At 46.2% G+C, this 14754-nt stretch overlaps 1 protein-coding gene across 2 annotated transcripts in view; it reads right to left on the bottom strand.

Moving 5' to 3' along the window:
* ERICH3 (glutamate rich 3) overlaps positions 1-7112 on the bottom strand; it is a 101866-nt gene extending 94754 nt beyond the window's left edge. For both annotated transcript variants that reach the window (XM_084757655.1, XM_084757656.1), the window contains exon 1: positions 6810-7112. In XM_084757655.1, coding sequence (XP_084613781.1) covers positions 6810-6832 — 23 coding nt within the window. In that variant the 5' untranslated portion in view covers positions 6833-7112. The remainder of the gene's footprint in view (positions 1-6809) is intronic.
* Between the last annotated feature and the right edge of the window lie 7642 nt (positions 7113-14754).

Genomic DNA, 14754 nt, shown 5'->3' with positions numbered 1-14754 from the left:
GCACTCAAGAAGGCAGAGGCAGGAGGGTCACTCTGAGTTCACTGGTCTACAAAGCACGTCCAGAACAGGTAAAGCTACTCAGAGAAACCCTGCCTCAAAAAACAAACAGACAAACAAAAATGAGTCCTGACATGGGGACACAGTACGGGGACACAGTGTGAATGAATAAACACACTTAGCCTACCATCCTGAACTTCTATCCTCCAGAATTGCATGAAATAAATTTGAGTTGTTTTTAAGCCACTGGGTCTATGGGATTTTGTTATAATTTAGATACACTATGACACTGATTACTACCACACTGCCATTAATCAATCAATCATTTGTTTTCTGTAATTCTGCATTTATTATAAAGACTTATTTCAGCATTTGACCAGGCAATTAAAGCTATCTGCCATTACAAATAGGTTGGTTATCTCACTAAGGCTGCCATAAAATCATATCACAGAACAGCCAGGTGGTTTACTCAACAGGCATTTGTCTTCTAGTACTTCTGGAAGCTAAAACTTCAGCCCTGTATCTACACAGTCATTGCTCCTGAAAGCCGTACTGGAAAGATCAATGCCAGCTTCCCTCACTGGATCATAGAGGACCACTGTATTTGTAATGTCCCTAGCCTCTTTCTATGTGTGCATGTCTCTGTGTTAAATTCTATTGTAAGGACACAAGTCAGGTTAGATTAAGGCTCACTGCATTGATGTCACTTAAACGTTATTACTTATTTAAAGATTTGTCTCCAAATGCCGTCAAATCCTGAGACATGCCCGACTCAACCTACAACGACAGAATTACCAGAACAGTGACCAGTTTGTGTAGGCAGCACGGGTGTAAGGCGCAGAAATTAAGATGCCTCTCTTGAGCACTTAGAGACCTTAATTCTGGCTTCTCTGTGCCTGCAAACAGAATGTGACCATTGATGGCCCGTCAGAAGGGGCGCAGGCATCCTCCGGACCCTATCACATCTGTGCTGGCAGCTGTCTTGGAAGAGAAGATGGCAAGGAAACCATACAACTTTGAGCAGATGAAGCTCCACACCACAGTAAACTCCGACAGACCCAGAGTCAGCCACAGGAAGGAGACAGAGAGAAGAGCAGGGAGCAGAGAGAACTCATAAGAGGAGAAGGTCTCAAAGAATCCAGATCCGTACCTCTCCACTGTCCAGTGTTGTTCAGTGTTAATGTTTATTTCTTGTGGCTCGCTATGCAAGCAATGATTTGACAATTTTTCAGAAACCTAAAATCCTAACACCAACAGAACCACAGCAAAGCACCATCGTTCCAACCGTGCTGCTTGGCTGGTCACAGCCCCTCCCCTCTTCTCTGCAGAACACACGTTACTCAAAAGAGGAAAGCTGCCAGCTGAATTACTTTGGTCCAAGTATATTTTTCTGATACAACAATTTGTAGCAATGATGTTGCCAGTGAAGTATGTGCCTCCTTTCTGAAAAGAACCAATAGCTTCTGCGAAGCTGGGCTCTTCTGGTTGAGTTTTTAGGTGAGGTACAAATTCTTGAAAATTGTTTAACCTGTAAAACACAACGCGGGGTTGTACACATAATAGACTGGTCAGCCATTCTTCTTATGCTCCACTTGAAGAAAAAGAAACAAGGAAGAAAACAAAAAAGAAAGTGTGTTGCACACTCAAGTCTGGAGACACTGCACAACCTTATTGTTGAATGCAGTTCAGACAATGTCACTTATGCAAAAAAAAAAATGACTCAAATGTATGTACCTTAAATAACGTGTTTGAATAAAAAAATATAAATATATGTCTGATCACTCTACATCTTTGCTAGTTGAGAGTTCTACTGCCATTGTAGTAAACTATGCACACAGTCATACCATTCAGGGATCTATAATGTAAAGAAAAATGACAAAGACACAGAACAACAGAAATGCCGGAGTATACATTCTGCTTCTTTGTGCTGATTTTAGCTCCACTTAAATGTGAGAGTTTCACTTTAAACTTGGTATTTATGAAGTCATCACATGACATGTAGCCGTCTGACTGTGGGGAAGTGAGGAAGCTAAAAGAGGAAAGAGCTGTGATTTTCGATGTATACCATATATCTTGGTCTGCATCAAAAGGAACCACAGAAGACACAAAATTAACAGCAGGATTTGAGGTTTTCATTAGAAGTGGTTTTCCAGAAAACTAGAATCCTAACACCAACAGAATCAAAGCACAGCGCGATTATTCAAACCACTCTGTTCAGCTAAAAATTTGAAGACTCAAAAATGCATGTTCCCTCAGGAGTAGATTGTTGGGTGCTGTCTTAAGAGTTAAGAATCTAGTCAGAGAAGCTGTGCTTTTCTGTTTTGCTCTCAGTCCAAACAACCTGGAGAACGCTATGCCGTCCTTCCTGTGTTCCTAAGCAGAGACCTGAAGGGAATAGGGGACAGCACTAGACCTTATGGTAGCACTGTTCACTAAACCACTCACTGAATACCATAAAAGCCTTTCCAGAAGACACTCAGGGAAGGCTAGCTTCAATGGAAACCTACTCTACTCTTCAACTTTCTCATTGCTTTCTTAAACCTTCTGGAAAATGTTTTTCCAGTTACTGGTTCCTGCACCCTCATGCCTGCCCCCCTATAAATTAATTATAAATACCCTTTACTTTCACGAAAATAAAGTGTCTCTAACCATCTGATATTCCACCGGGAAGCATGGAGCTTAGGAAAGCTGAGATGTGAAGGGGGGGAGTTTGAGGTATATTTTAGGTGTTGCTACAACAAATACCTTCCACATTGGACAACTAGTCTGATTGCAAATCCAATAGCTTCCAATCCATTGCATCTGGAGCAGCTGAGCTCACTGAGTAGCCACCAGAAGCCAAGCAGGAACATTTCTGGTGACAGATGAGGTTCTGATGCTCAGCTATGAAGGAACTCAAAGCACGTAGCATTACCAGGACGGACACCCTCCATTCTCATCTGTTCGCCGAAGGAAGAGTCATGGTATCTGTATTAAAAGGAACAAGACCTGTGACGTAAAAGGATCAGAGAAGCCAGGATGAGTGTGCCTGTTAAATCCACTATTAAGAGGAGCTAACCTGCTCCTGAAAGTTAGCGTGCTAGCATTTGGAAAGGTTAAGAGAAACATCCAAACACATTCAAATATTAAAAATATCAATGCTGAATTTGTGCATTAAAGAGATGATTTGGGTGGGAAAAATAGAAGGATCTAGAGGGTTCCAGAAACCTACAAGAAGAACATTATGACGAGAGGATCTGGGTCCAGGGGTCCTGCTCAAACTATAGCCCTACCCAGATCTAGCCAATGGACAGGACATTCTCCACAGTTGAGTGGAGAGTGGGGTTTGACTTTCACACGAACTCTGGTGCCCCATATTTGACCATGTCCCGTGGATGAGGAGGCCTGGTGGCACTCAGAGAAAGGATAGCAGGTTACTAAGAAGAGACTTGATACCCTATGAGCATAAACAGGGGGAGGAGGTCCCCCTCAGTCACAATCATAGTGGAGGGGAATAAGGTGAAAATAGGAGAGAGGGAGGAATGGGAAGATACAAGGGATAGGATAACAATTGAGATGTAATATGAATAAATTAATAAAATATATTTTAAAAAGAGATGATTTGAGGGATAGACATGAGCAATGAGCTAGAACCTTCTGTGGAGGGCTACATTGTTAAGGATGGATAGTGTAATAAACACACCTGTTGTCAACCACTCAGTGAATTACACTGTCGCCAAGGAATATCCACACTATCTAGAAATACACAACCGAATGGATTGGGGCTCTCTGGAGTTATCAGATGGTACAACTCTGAGAGCAAACATCTGCATTTTTCTTCCTCGTGGAGTATAACCTTTCTCTCCTCTTTCCTCAAAGGTGTATATGTGGTACTTCTTCTCAGTCAAGCAGCTCTTTCAGACAGGGCTCCAGCGTCACACGGACTCAGTGATGAGCAGGAAGTAAGAGCTATAAGGTGTTGCTCTCATCCATGATGGAGGCTAGAAGTTTCCTCACTCCACCTTGAGGCATGGTACCCTGCCCACAAACTCACACAGAACAGCGAAGTGGCTGGGACCTAGTAAACTGGAGGGACACTTCCATCTGAGACGGTGGGTGGCACCAGCAATGGCAGTCCATAGTCTGCCTTCACCATAGCCATGGTTGGCAGTCAGGACTTGAGGTCTATGTAATCTTCAGAACACTTTCTAGAACCATTTTTATTTACTTCCAAACTCCATCTGAACAAAGCCAGCATGGGGCCTGGTGCATTTTATATCCAGTGCCTCGTGATGTAATTAAAAGGCAAGCAACTCTGAGTGAAGAAGAGCTACTGACTGACTGGACGATTCCAGACTTACAACATCTACCCCATTGTAAAACTGTACTTTGTTGTTACCACTTTATCCTTAAAGTGCATGAGTACAAAGTGCCCCAGTAATGATGGAGAAGGCGTCTCAGCTTTCATGAAACCTTTTATTTGGTACCCAGAACTTTTATTGTTTCCAAATGGTAACATAGACAAGAGAAATAATTACCCATTTTATTTAAGGGGGAGACTTTATCAGTTTGAATGCTCTTGTTGTTGGGTGAATTTTAAGGCGTGTAGAATAAAAATACCTTTCTGCTCATTGCTGCCATTTATTTGTTTGCCTGTTCCTTTGTTCTGAAATAGGGTCTCACTGTGTAGCCCTGGCTGGCCTGGAGCTCACTACATCACCTGGGCTGGTCTTGAAATCATTGAAATCTGCCTCCCTTTGCTATTCAAGTGCTGGGACTTAAAGGTATAAGCCCCAGAATCCATATATTTTTGCAAACTAAATGCAACATATTTATATATGCCCTATTAAAAAGTAATGCTGTTGTATTGAAACCATTTGATCATTATGGCTGCAGTCCATTGGATGTTCACCTGACCTGGACACAATTTCTGTGCTTTATGGCCGTGCACATTAGGCAGCTGAGTGGGGGAATGACAAAGGCCACACGCTGCCTTAAGATGCTGGTTTGTGTGTCAGCCCCTGACCCTTGCAAACTTTCTCAGTCCTAAGCTTCCTTTTCTGTGGGAATGGCCGTCATCAGAGCCTCAGAATGTGTTCAGTCTATGAGATGACTCATGTGTACATCAGGACAGCTCCTGGCCCACAGAAGTGCTTGAAGTCTGCCCCAACATGTCTTTCCTTGTGACCACATGCACCATCCACCGGGACCGTCATCCAAGTGGCACTTGCTGAGCTTTACCTTACTCTGAGCAGTCCTACATACTGAGAATGGAGCCTAGGAGGTGCAGAACTAATACGCTGAGAAGCTTTGCATTTTAGCGCAGGGTATGTGTTGCAACCCCATTCATCCCTGACCAGCACCACACAGCGCACACTTTCATTAGCTCTACTTCCCCCATGTGCTCGGAACTAATGGACCTTCAGAAAATTTCTACTTCAGTTTCTGAAACCTTAACCTGGGCGCAATGTAATAAGCAGCTACAGGTTTGCCTATATTTTCACATAAATGATTAAATGGACTGATCAGATTCTAACTTAGCCAAACACTTGACAAACATAGGAGGAGACCGTGACTGACACATTCATTTCCTGAATCCAGACAAAGTGCCAACAGTGTCTGCAGAAAATATGTTATTCCCATCCCTTGGGACCCATGGCCAACAACAATTGCGCAGGCACTCAGCAGCAAAATATTAAAGCACCAAAATTCAATTTAGCACAATGTCCTTATTTTCCAAAATATTCTGAAACTGACTTCCGACAGGACACCTTACAGGGCTCTGGATTGTTCAAACATTACTGTTTCTTGTCCTTTCTCTGGGAGAACTGATTAAAACATGAAACCTTCAAGTTTGAGTGTAGATTCCCAGGAGCAATAAATACTATGGTGTCTCAGACACCACCAACTGAAAATGACCCTAAATAGAACCCATTGCTCTTTAGCATGCGTAATAAATTAAGTAGGAAAGCATTTTCAAAATGGTTGCAATACCGAAGAGGACAGAGGAGTGATCCCATTACTGGATATATGATAGTAAAAACTGATCTAATGTGTGCTGCACACTTAATCCATAAGGCAAGTGGGCACTCCCCCTTTCACGAAGGATGGAGACCCTGTTTGTGAAATAACCAGCAAAGACTTGTTCAGTCTGTGATGCACTGAATGTTGCTAATATGCATTCTGAAGAGTCACTTTATCCATCCGCAGGAGATGGTGTCTAGGCTAGGGTACCTCACTCTCTGGTCTCCTCCTTTCCTGAGTCATACCACTTTTCTGGGCCCAGGTGGTTCTAAAGAACCCTTGTGGTGCTTCTGCAACTGGGAAGATGCATTTCTGAGATAAGGGGCCTCCCTTCTACTAGGAAACCTTCTTGCACGTAAAAACAACCTTTCCTTTGTATGCAAGTCACAGAGAGGCCAGAGAGAATCTATCTTGGCCTCAAAGCTGCCAACAAATGCCTATTTTGGTAACTTCAGCTTTAGCATTTAAACACTTGTGTCCCACACTGAGGGATCTTCATGACAGCTGACAACGTCTTTCCCTGCGTATTGTACGCGGTTTCCACGTCCATTTCCCCCACCTTTCCAGGCTGAGAATTTCAAGAGAGGCAAACATTATGAAGAGGCAAAGATGGGTGGCGAGGAGATGGGTAGGATGCCTGGGATTTCTGCCCTCCTCAGGCAATCTAGAATCCTAGTGCGTGTTCCCCTCTCCCAGCCCTCCCCCCCTCTCTCTGTCGTCCCTGAGCTCTGCCGCATGAGGGAGGGGGAGGGCCCACTGGCTGAAGCCGCCACCTGCCGCAACAAGGCAAAGCTCCAGTAGTCACTTACCCAGCGGGGTGAGAATAGCTCATTTTTGCAGATTCCTTTTCGGACTCCGCTGCAGCTGCAGATGCGGGTAGCGGTGGCTCTGCGCTGCAGCGCCGGGACTCTGGGGTACCTGGGTTGGGCGCCGCCCTTCCTCACCCGGGCTCCCTGGCAGCCTCCTAGTTGCTGCTAGATGGCGTCCACGGTTGCTAAGGGAGGAGGGAAGGCGAGCACCTAGGGCCCTGAGAAGCCTCGGTCCAAGTTGCTGGAGCCAAGCCTGGGGCAAACTAGAAAAGAAGCCAGCTTCCACCCTGCTTGCTGGGCTGTGGTATGGGAGGATGAGGGAGGAGGTCCAGCAGGCCTCAGCGTGGTTGCTCTGGAGTTACTGTTCCCCAGGTACCTGAACCCTGAAAACACACACACACACACACACACACACACACACACACACACACACACACACACACACACACACACACACTCCCCTTTCAAGTTCTCCCTGCTAGGCCCAGACTGGATGGTGTCTGTTGACTGGAGAATCTAGAAAAGCCACAGTCAGGTGCCTTGGTTTCTGCTCCTAAAAACAGACCCAAAAATGCGAGTGTATGAAAGATCCAGTTTCTCTCTTCGTGGGTCGCAGCAGCTTTTGTTTCCACAGCTGTCTACAGCTGCAAGGCAGTGCCATCAGCTCTCTTTCTCCCTGGAAGCCCCCATCTTTGTGTCCCAGGTCCTCACGCCCACAAGACAATGCTGCATGTTCACAGGATGGGAGGGAGTTGCTGTAATCATTGAAACCCAGGGCCAGTTTAGAGGGTCAGCTCTGTACTGAGATGACCAATCGCTGGTCTGCTTGCTTTGTCGTCCTTCTGCGGAGTGACTGACTCTTGGGGTGCCTTCTGTAACAGCAGGGTAACACAGGCTATTGAGCTACCCCTGGGTCTCTATTCAGGCTCTGGTCTGACTCTCCCACATTCAGAGGAGCGAACACCATCATCTTCTCCATTTGCACTCTGCTTTTTCTCCTACTGCCAAAGTTCACTGAGCACGAGAGGCCAGTCAGTCTCCTTGGTATCTTGTCCAGCATCGTCCATCGGAGTCACTGTGACACTTCCTCCACCTACCTAACCTCCCTTAAATTCTAACAAAGGCAAAAGTCTTTCTGTCATGAGGGAGTACCTGGACAGACAGCTGCCTTCTTTAACATCCTCACGCTTGCTGGTGAGCTCTGTATTGGTGCTACCGAAACAACTGAAGGAGACAGGGGTCAGTCTGCCACAGCGAGCAGGGTAGCAATGGTCTGAACCAGCGAGGGCACGCGCCTATGCTTTTCACATGGAGGCAAACTAGCAGGCCCATTTAGAGGCACATGCGGGGCCCACTCTCTGCCCACCAGGCCTAACTTCCTGGAGTCTCCACAGCCTCCAGAGACAGTATCGCCAGCTGGGGTCCAGGTGCTCACAATCAGCTGTCTGAGGGAGATCTTCCACAGTCAAACCCAACAAGCCGGCTGTTCTCTCTCTCTCTCTCTCTCTCTCTCTCTCTCTCTCTCTCTCTCTCTCTCTCTCTCTCTCTCTCTCTCTCTCCAGTCCCTCACCACAAATAGGCATCACCTGACCACCATCCCTCTCTTTTCTAGCTAAGTATGAGATTCTCTGTTTTGCACATTTAATTTGTTACTGTTTTCAGAAGCAAAATAGTAACTCAACAAATGTTTGGAGGAAAACAAAACAAAATAAAACAAAACAAAACAAAAAAAACCAGGAAAAGACTCTCTCCTAAGCTGCAGGGTGTTTGCTGAGTGTGTTATGGGTAGTTTGGGCCTAAGCTGCAGGGTGTTTGCTGAGTGTGTTGTGGGTGGTTTTGGCCTATGCTGAAGAGACTCAAGAACTTGACCATTCTTCCCAAAGTCTTCAGTGGCCTCTACGTGGAGAAACCAAGAGTCAAACTGGGATCTAGTTGATTAAAAAAAAAAACCTGTAATTTTAACCATTATAATGTGATTTCTTTCTCCCTGTAGCTCCTGTGAATTGTTGCAGAATCCAAATTATACATAATCTCAGACTTATCAGACATTATATATCTAAGACTTCCCAAGGATAAGATTATGTATACAGACAGACAGATTGATGATCTGTGGATAATAGATAGATGGTAGAAAGATTAATGACTTATAGATTATAGATAGATGGTGTCTTAGTTAGAGTTTTATTGCTGTATAGAAACATCATGACAACAGCAACTTGTATAAAGGAACATTTTCATTGGGGCTGGCTTACAGTTCAGAGGTTTAGTTGATTATGGTAATGGTGGGGTACATGCGCAGTCCAGACAGACATGATGCTGGAGAAGAGGCTGAGATTTCTACACCTTCATCCCCAGGTAGCAGAAGGGACTGTTTGTAGCCTGACCATAGGAGACTTCAAAGCCCACTGCCACCAAGACACACTTCCTCCAACAAGACCACACCTTCTAATAGTGCCCAAGCCTTTCAAACACATGAGTGTGTTCAGACGCATAGGCCTTACCTATTCAAACCACCACAGAGGCGTAGACGTGCTTGACACAAGCTGGAGTCACTGGAGAGGAAGGTGCCTCAGTTGAGAGAATGCCTCCATAAGGTCCGTCCATTGGATGTGGGGCCACCCCTGGGCTGGGGTCTTGGATGTTATAAGAAAGCAGGCTGAGCAAGCCATGAGAGAAGCAAGCCAATTAGCAGCACCCTCCATGTCCTCTGCATCAGCTCCTGCCTCCAGGTTCCTGCACTGTTTGAGTTCCTACGCTTTCTGATTTGATGATGGTGTTGTGAGAAAAGTAAGCCATTGCCTCCCCAGGTTGCTTTTGGTCATGGCACTTCCCTAAGGCAATAGATGATAATGAAGTGGCAGACAGACAGACAGACAGACAGACAGACAGACAGACAATAGATGGAGGTGGCAGACAGACAGACAGATAGACAGATGATAGATAGATAGAAAGGACAGACAGTAAAGGCAAACAGACATATCTAGATCAACAGCTTAGACCATCAGAATGAAGAATCCAAGCTTCTTTCAGAACCCAATGGCTGGAATTAGAGACAGGCAAAAGCCTGCTCCTTCCCCATTGGTCCTTCCTCCACTGCACCGGACTGCAGTGTCTTTATGAGGGTATAAGGGACCTTACTATGCACCCCAGGTTCCAGTGTCACTAAGCACAGCACAGATAGTGCAGTCCTCCACAGGTGCTGGTGTCAACTAATTCATCAAATATCAAAGGATGCTGTCTCTGTGGTGGAATGAGAAAAGAAAATAAAACTCGTCAGTTAGAGGCTTGGATTTCCGTAGGAAGGCTCCTCTGTCAGTGCAGACAGGCCTCCTTACCAGCATGCATTAATTCATAAACGGGCTTGAGTTCTCCACCCCTGTGAGCTACACCATTTCACATCCCTGATGAAAACTGCAAGGAAGCCCCTAATTTTCACTTCAGAAGATGCTCACTGCGAAAATGCATTGGGAATTTAGCCAGAAGGAATTTTTATGTTAATTTCTGTTATGGAGAAAGGGTAAGGGAATAAAAGGGGTAAAAACTAAATTAAACCATTTCAAGACCAAATAGTCACTGGAGTCATTTCATTTTCTTTTGAGAAAACAAGCCCCCAGATGCACCCAGTAACATCAGAAAACCATACAGACATTTCTGCTTTATAGAAGGATTTGTGGGCTGGGAGTTAGGGTCGGATGCTGAGGGAACTGCAAAGGCAGAGGCAGGAACACAACACAGTCCTGAGTGGCCTCCAAGCTCAGAGACTAACTCACCCATCTAAACTCTTAGTGTCCATCCTACAAGAACACTGGATGTCTGTGGCTTGCTAGCCTATGTCAACTTCACAGTCAGAAAGGAAAGTCATTCAAGATCCTTGAGAACAGCCACACTGTTTTACTGTTTCGTTTCGTTTTGTTTTCCCAGCACCTGTGACAGCATCCCCTCCCGTAGTAAGCTCTGGAAAATCATATGAAGAGCCTGAGAAGATGCTTACTCCAGTAACATGCTTGTTTTTCAGGCCTGAAGACCTGATTGGCCCCACAGAACCCACATTAAAAAATGCTGGGCACCGTGGTAATCCCAGCTGGGTTGTAATGCTGGGTTTGTAATCCCAGCACTGAGGAGAAGGAGACAGGAAGATTGCTGGAGCTCACTGCCCAGCTAGCCTCACTTAACTTGTGAATTCCAGGTCAGTTAGGGACCCTTTGTCAAAGGAGATGGACAGCATTGTTGAAGGTGACACCTGAGGTTGTCCCCTGGCCTCTACACACATTAGCGTGCACCTGCACATCTATGATCACACACACACACACACACACACACACACACACACACACACACACACACACCACAAATGTAAAAAAGGAAAGGATAATGACAGTGTTGGTGTACTTTTATCTATTTTATTGGGTTCTTATACCTAGCACCCTTCCAACCCTTATTCCACCCTTGTCCCTTCCAACCCCCAACACTAGGGAGAAGAAGAAGGTTGGTTAGGGTTGTCAGGTTCCTTGGGGCAGGTCCAGTCCTCAGAGTCAGGATATCTCTAAGTTCTTTTCTCATCAAAGCACAACAGCAATCAGGAACAGCAAGGAGAACAGCATTGTTGTTGTTGTTGTTGTTGTTGTTGTTATTATTATTATTATTATTGTTATATTCTCTTGTTCTTGTTCTTGCTCCTCCTCCTCCTCCTCCCCCTCAGAGTACTCCCATCCCTCTCTGGGCTCCTCTGGCATTTATTCTTTCTCCAGAGACCCCAGAATTAAACTGTCTGCAGCTGGCAAACATCACAACCCTGTTAGTGCACTAGACAATCATAGTCGATGGCTGAAGATAAACTGAAGCCATCCCATATCCCACACCTGGATTAAAACAAAACCACATTCACATAGCATAACTGGATTTTTTTAAGAATCCAAATTCTCACTACATGAAATAATGAATGGATTAAAGGAATAGGTCTGTCCGTACGATTCTCTCTTGACACAGGAAAATACCAAATAACCAATACTTCCATCCAGATGAACCCCAGCGATGTTTGGCCACTGTCACCAGAAGTCCCAAGCCAGGGTCTGGAGAGACAATGACTTGATGACTCCCAGGGCTACCTTCCCTGCCCAACACTACGTAAAATGCCAATAGGGTGGGCAGTACCAGCATTGCATCAGGAAGTGCCCACTGTGCAGGTGGCTAACTTTACAAGAGAGCTTCCTAGTTTCTTACAGCCCCTGAGTTGGCCAAACGGCTCACAGCCATAAGATGGAAACCAGGATATAGAGGGCCAGTGTGCCTCAGGGCTGAACACCAGCCTATGCAAAGCAGGAGTGCACTGCCATGAAATTGCTCCATATTTGCTATGGTCTGACCAACCCTGAAAGTGAATATGCTGATCCTTCGTCATTGGGAATTGACTCATGTGTGAGGGCAGAGCCTCCTGGGTGGGATCAGGATAATAAGGTCCTTATAAAACCTCTATAAAAACTTATTTTAAAAAGCTGGAGGAGCTTCACACACACCCCCTGCCTTTGTGCACAGGTGGACACTGATCCAGAGGACACAGCGACAGGGCGCCATCTTAGAAGCAGACAGTCACCACGCAGGACATTAAGACTGCGCACATAACCCTTGGGCTTCCTGGGTTCTAGAACAATGAGAAGTGGTTGTTATTTGTTTACAGACTATTCGTTTTTTTTATAGCAGCACCAGACTAAGACAGCACCTTCTGTGATGAGCTGGCTCCCGTGAGCTGGCGGGGAAAGGGTAGTTAGGATATTAGAAAGCCTGGGAGAGCACACAGAGAGTGACACGCCGCTGGGACATCTCCAGGTGACACTTCTGAGTAGCGTGGGTAGGGAAAGTGTCTTAGACCCTTCTGTTCCTACTGTCCCTAAATCTGAATTAGCTCAAATCTGAAAACAGACCTGTAGGGATAGTGACAGTCGATGGATTTATTTAGTGACTCTGGGAAATCAATGGCATTCACTAGGCCTGAGGTCTCAGCGACGAACAGGGCTCCCCTGTCTTCAAACTTGAAGTCTGTCGGCTGAAGTCAGAGAGACAAAGACCAGCAGAGCAGAGGGTGGAGAGATGGTAAGGTGCATTCACATGAGTGCCCGATGCCCGGTGCTCACATAAAGAAGCTGGGCATAGTCTTCTTTGCCTGTAACCTGACAGGGGAAGTGAAGACAGACAGAAGGATGTGTGGAGCTTGCTGGCCATCCAGCATACCCCATGCCTGAGCACCAGGTTCCATGAGAGACCCTGTCTCAAATGATAAAGTGAAAAGCAATGCCAAAAGTCATGATGACAATCTCTGGCCTCCACACATATGTACAGGTGCACACTCCACCCCCTCACAAACACTTGCACTCTTAAGCACAGGCACGAGTGTGCGAGCACACACAGCGCGCGCGCGCACATACACACACACACACACACACACACACACACACACACACACACACACACGCAGGGGGGCATTAATACTGGTATACCCTCTAACTTTGCTGGCCCACCCACATCCATCTTGGCTAGCCACATGCCTGCTGCGTGAAATGTTACTGCCTCTTCCTAAGTACACTACTTGTGCAATGGCCAACCTGAGGTGTCAGCTCTGCTGGATGGCCTCGTAGGTGACGGGTGAGACATGTCTGGGCACGGCTGCATTTCCAGAGGGAATGGCACAAGAATTGACAGAGACCACATTCACTCTAGGCAACACCTTCATGTCACCGTGGGATTCAGGTGGAAAAGGAAAAAGCATGTGAAGGGAGCTCAGCCTTTCTTTCCTGGAGTGGGGCATCCTTCCACCTCTGACCTTGGTCCCCAGAACCCTGGGTTCCTTGCTTTGTGAGCTCTAGCAGTGTGTCCCCATCTCCAGCAGCTGCCAAATCTCTGAGATTAGACTGGGGGATGGAAGTCAGCCTCTCTCCTTCTGAGGCTCTGAGTGTGAACTAAGACATGGTACAAAGCCGGCTGCTGCTCCAGCCTTGCACACCTGTACATGGAGTCCCTGATTCCATGATGCTTTTAGTCAACTCCTTTACTAAATAAATGTCCTCCCTTCATAGAGACAGCCCTAGCCTCTGGAATTATGTTCTAACAACATAAAATGGACCTCCATATGCCAGGGACCTGAGCTCCGGCTTCTTCTGAAGATGCCTTCCCAGGATATTTCCTCTGTAGATGGAGATGCTGACTGCGAAAGCAATGAGAAGCAGGAAAGGATGCTGAGCGCCCTGTGGCCACTCCCCTTCTCTGTGGTACCAGCCACTTCTCCCATGCTGTGACCACATCTCTAACCAGAAGGAGTTGGAGAGAAGAAGTACTTATGCTGACTTGGAGGATCCAGTCCACCATGGCAGGGCAGGCACGGTCGATGGGGGGGATATCTTCCAGCTACAGCCATGGGACTCACATGTCTGTCAGGGGACTGGGAAACAGGAAGGCAGGGGGAAAGGTTGGTCATAAAGCCCAAGACCTGCTTCCCAGAAGCCCACCTCTTAGATTAGGACTATCTCCCTGAGACCACATGATCAAACACTCGAGCCTACGAGGGACATTGCACATCTACCACAAAACAGCATTTTTCACAGACTTCAATATTCTCCTGAGAAGCACGTTTTCCCTAGAAGTTGCTCAGGTAACACTGTCACCCTTAGGGTATGAAGATTACTGAAAGTGCTCTTCCCACGGAGTGATCACAAAATCGCAGCGAATATTTTAGGGTAAACGATAACTCAAAGAATTATTGGGAAACAAGCATCAAAGTAACCACAAAGGAGAAAACGCAGTCCTGGAGTGCAAGGTGAAGACTACAACCCTGTCGCGGAGCTTCATGGTCACTAAAACAATCACTGAGATACGTATGTGGGGAGAGAATGGTTGCCGTGGATTTGTTCTGGACCTGGGTGTGGGGAGGTGACCCTGATCTTCCAGGCCTGTGTGA

Source organism: Acomys minous, assembly GCF_964271855.1.
Source record: "Acomys minous genome assembly, chromosome: 14".
Classification (NCBI taxonomy): Eukaryota; Metazoa; Chordata; class Mammalia; order Rodentia; family Muridae; genus Acomys; species Acomys minous.
Note: the sequence above shows the minus strand (reverse complement) of the source record. Positions and strands in the feature narration are given on the sequence as shown.